General features: G+C 32.3%; 1 protein-coding gene across 1 annotated transcript; it reads left to right on the plus strand.

The window, feature by feature from the left end:
- The first annotated feature begins 2,204 nt into the window (after window positions 1-2,204).
- Window positions 2,205-3,232, plus strand: LOC145036808 (uncharacterized). The gene has a single exon (XM_078985294.1). It carries the CDS (start codon window positions 2,243-2,245, stop codon window positions 3,113-3,115), a length of 873 nt encoding a protein of 290 aa, XP_078841420.1. The 5' UTR covers window positions 2,205-2,242; the 3' UTR covers window positions 3,116-3,232.
- Window positions 3,233-5,018: the final 1,786 nt, after the last annotated feature.

A 5,018-nucleotide genomic window follows, 5' to 3' on the forward strand; every position in this document is an offset into this window, starting at 1 on the left:
TCAAAACCGCTTATGAACTCACCAACTTAATTGTTGACACTTTTTCTTTGAAATAACTTGTATTCTCAGGGAACCGCTAAGCAGGTTTGGAAACCAGCTTTTGGGGATTAACGCTCTAACAATCAGATGGTTTTCCTCTTGAAACCAATGCATAGTAGATACTCCTCTTGAAACCAATGCATAGGTTTACATGGACGTGCCTCTCTTACAATCGAATTGTAGATACTCCTCTTGAAACCAATGCATAGTACTCTCCTACTGATGGTTTTCCTTAACTTGATACGAATCTTTACCGAACTATTATCGGAAGTTTGGTTTAACTCATAGTTACTTGTCTAGATATAGCGCCTGTTGTTCATGTTGTCAGTCAGTTTGTTATTGCTCCTACCTCTGTTTATTAGGGAGTTATCCCCTGAGATATCTTCATGACACTCAGTTTCAAACCCACTTGTGTCCCTCGATGTCATCTCTTTAGTTATGTGCCTATAGTGATGTTGATTAGGATAATGATCATCCTGATCGTAAATACACCATCGGATTTTGTGTGTTTCTTGCCGAGTCTCTAATTTCATGGAAGGGCAAGAAACAGGACGTTGTCTTTAGATCTTCCATGGAGGTTGAGTATCGTGTTATAGCGGTGACTACATGTGAGATTATATTGTTATAGTGGCTTCTTGCAAATATGTGGTTTCACATTTCTTCACCTACTCATATATATTGTGACAACAAAAGTGCAATAGAAATTGCGAATAATTATGTTTTCCATGAACAGACGATATTGATATTTTTACGAAAGCTCTGTTGGTGTCTCAGTTTCGTTTCTCGTGTGACAAACTCTCAATGCTTATTGTTGTAGCATTGTGAGTTTGTGGAGAATGTTAGCTCATATATTATTAGACCATTTGTTTATGGGCTCATTTTGTTTTTAGTCCATTAAGATTTAGTTCCTTACCTAGCAATTTAATATTTTTCTTCTTGTTTGTTGCTCTTGGACTTTCTAATAATTGTACATATTTTACTGATTTGAACCGTCAACTCTTAAAGAAAAACATCTTTTCAAACACCTAATAAGGTTAGACCAATGATTTTTAATAAAATGTAACAAATATCATTTCAACAAATATATTTTTAAATCTTACATAAAATGCCTATCAGTATCTAGTTGTCCATGACCTTCGTGAGATTAAACTTTGAACATGTCACATTGTCACTTACGATTCTAGTTCAACTAATTAATAAGAAAAATTAATTATTTTTATGTTTTGGACCGACTCCCATAACGTTCTGGATGCATCCACCCCAACTACCAACACAGTAAAGCAGAACAACTTGTTTCTCAAACTTTTTGTATTTATTCCGGCCCTAAAGTGGGGCTTACCACTTGCTACTCTTCAGTTTTGCATTAATTCTCTTATTTCAGTTTTACTTTAAATTGAATACATAAATTTTATTAGAAGGTAAATCTATCTTGAATACGCTGCTAAATTCGTTTTGCCACTTTCTACTCTTCCGTGTTCCATTAATTTTATTTTAGAACAATGATACATATTATCTAAACCCACTCAGTAAATTAAATGTCAACACTAGATATTGATGGACAAAAACAGCAGCAGAATCAGCAAAATAGACGGATGCGTTTTAGGGATAGATGGAGTCTTTTTTTCTATTCAGATGGGCAGCATCGTCTGATTCCGTAAGTGATTTTTTTTAAGCTTAATTATGACAATATATTAAGTGGTAAACAATTACTCTGAATCTTATAGTAATTCAGAGCTACCTCTTATTAAGAGGTTTTAAGTGCTAAACAAACACCCACTAAATTCAATTCACGTGGAAATCAACACTATGGTGACCTCTTCTTTGTACTCTTACTTTTTCAACAAAAGCTTATTCGACTTCAATGATTCAGTAGATATTTTCTTTCTTTTCTTTCCTTTCGTTATCCAATTAACTTTTAGTAACTATTCTTCATATTGCATTGATTTTTCTAACCGTGTCTCCATTTAATACTGCATGCCTCTCATCCACTCGTTATTCTTGCTTCGCTGTTCATAAAAGCCATGTCAATACTGACCATTTCCTTACCCTGATATTTTATTAAATCTTTTATTTCAAAAAATTAAGAATTCAACTAAATTACACCTCATATGTGCAAACGACAAATATCACCTTTTTGAAAAATTCATCATAAATATGAGCGTAGAGTAGCCATCCATTAGCATACTTGACCAAAGCTTCATCCATGGAGAACTCTACCAAACCTCAGTTTAGATCAATTAGTTTGCCATCAAAGCTTACCCCAATTTCTACTCGAATCAAACTTAACCTCGCTAACCTTAACACGCTTACACCTTTATGTTCATCGGTAAGCTATCAAACTAGTTTTGTATGCTTGGTTGACTTGTATCTTTCAGTCGATGAACTCATTACTTCATATCGAATCCAACAAGTTGATCTTCAGTGTAACAACAAACTCCTCATCGAAGATGTGCTTGTTGAGTCGACTACGTTGCTGGATTCATGTAGTAACCTCTTGGAGTTTCTGGCTCTAATGAAGAAAAATGTCAGGAACCTTCAATCTGCGTTGCGAAGAAAAGGGGTAGCTATAGATGCGAGTGGTGAAGCTGATATCATGGATTACTTGTTATACCGGAAGAAAGCAAAGAAGAACATTATGCAGTACCTTCGTTCATTAGAGAAAATGGAAAGAGAAACGGAAGCACGTATGGTCTCTGGTGAAGATGATCATTTGTCGATGGTGATTGGAGTTCTAAGACAAATCGTATCTGCCACAATCTCTGTGTTCCGAGGTCTTTTCTTTTGTTTGTCGGGGAAAACAAAAGTAGATAAGGGGTTGTCGTTGATGTCAAGATTGGTGCCGATGAGTAGGCCAGCTTATGGCAAAATTCAAGAGATTACTACGGACGTTGATATGATAGATGTAACACTTCGTTCTTTACAGAAAAATAAGAGTAAATCTATTGATGTACAAATGGTGACAGAGAGATTACTAAACCTCGATCATCAGATCGAGGGTTACGAGGTTGAGTTAGACAGTCTTTTTCGGAGACTGATTCAAACGCGAGTTTCCCTTCTTAACATTCTGGGAAACTAAAATTACCTAATATACTCCTCTTTTCTATGTTTGTAAATATGTTGTTAACTATGGTAAAATTTTGTGTGTAATAAGATTACATTGCCACAGTTAAATCTTAAATGACCTTTGGACTCATGTGAATTCATTATTAGTTTATTGTCAACTGTTACATGGCTATATCGGTCACAACAGTTTATGCGATATGGCCGTGGTTTTAATTTATTAACGGTACTCGGTATGGTCACCTCGGTTAAACGGTCACATTAAGAAAGAAAAAATGGCGTTAGGAAGAAAAATGGACGCTCCTCCATAAAAACAGGTCAACAAGATTGCTCTATGTTGTCATTAAAACGCGCCTTACCATAACGCCTAAGAGGACGGTGTCATCGCGTTACAACAACGTTTTGGGCTGCCACATCGGTCGGAACGTTCCATTATGGACTCATACCCAGTAGCCTAGTAATTAGGTTATAGCTCATGTATTGTTCACAAAATAAAATAACATAATCATTAATCATGTATTATACAATTACTTTTTTATATACAACATTGGATAATATAACATATTACTTTGAGCTTTCTTTCTTTGGCAAATATATTTAGTTTGGTAATGGGTAAAAAAAAAAAAAAAAAAAAAAAAAAAAAAAAAAAAACTATGTTTACATCAAAATTCCAATTTGATATTGTGTTTTTTTTTTCTCAAATTTGACACTGTGTTTTCTAATTTATTATAATTCTGACTACTTGACTGATCAACCAGGTTACATGCTGACGTGACATGATAACGTGTCAGTTTTGATGACGTGACATGCTGACATGATATGCTGACGTATCAAAATTAATTTTTTTTTTCCACAAAAAACACTAAGTTTTCATTTTTTTCGATTTTGACACTAAGTTTAATTTTTCTTTCAATTTGAACGCTATGTTTTTTTGTTCCAAATCGAACATCATTTTTTCCAATTTTGTTCAATGTTGACAATTTTCTACTTGAAACCGTATAAATATTTTTTTAATACATTTAAACCGTATAAATGTTTTTTTCAATTAAAAACCATAGTTTTGTCTAAACACAAGTTTTTTTTTTACATTTAAACCATAATTTTATGTATAAATATATATTAGTTATATAAAAACCGTATTTTATATTAAATATGCAACTTTAAAATGAGTTTTGAGGTTTGAAGACGTGTAACCGATCAAAACTCGGATGTCAAGTTTGCAACCCATGAAATTTTTCTGGTTAGTTTGATTCTCATGATACAACTAATACATATTTATACATTATGCTTTAAATGAAAAAAAAAATACCTTGTATTTAAATAAAAATATGGTTTTTAAACGAAAAAAATATATTTATACAATTTAAAATGTAATAAAAAAAATATATTTACACGGTTTGAAATGAAAATTATCAAAATTAAACAAAATTTGATAAATGATGTTCGATTTGGAACAAAAAAACATAGTGTCAAAATTGAAAGAAAAATTTAAATTTATTGTCAAAATCGAAAAAAGTGAAAACTTAGTGTTTTTGTGGAAAAAAAAATCAATTTTGATACGTCAGCATATCATGTATGCATGTCACGTCATCAAAACAGACATGCCATCATGTAACCGGGTTGGCCGGTCAAATGATCAAAATTATAACAAATTAGAAAACAGAATATCAAATTTGAGGAAAAAAACACAGTATTAAATTAAAATTTTGTTGTAAACATAATATTTTTTTTGTTATTTACCCTTTATAATTAGTTTGGTTTTGAAAAATGGTGAATAGTCTTATATTGGCATTTAGTTTCTTTTAGACTTTTTGACGGCCAACCAATTGTTACATTTTATCGTATACTTTTGTTTCAATAATTAGTTTTTTTTGTAGATATGTAATACTTTAAAGAAGATGCAATATATCACAAATATC

Source organism: Lactuca saligna, chromosome 3 (assembly GCF_052625555.1).
Source record: "Lactuca saligna cultivar CGN05327 chromosome 3, ASM5262555v1, whole genome shotgun sequence".
NCBI lineage: Eukaryota > Viridiplantae > Streptophyta > Magnoliopsida > Asterales > Asteraceae > Lactuca > Lactuca saligna.

What these genes read in the sequence shown, in the direction of transcription:
- LOC145036808 (XM_078985294.1), top strand. Translation starts at nt 2,243, where the DNA reads ATGGAGAACTCTACCAAACCTCAGTTTAGATCAATTAGTTTGCCATCA.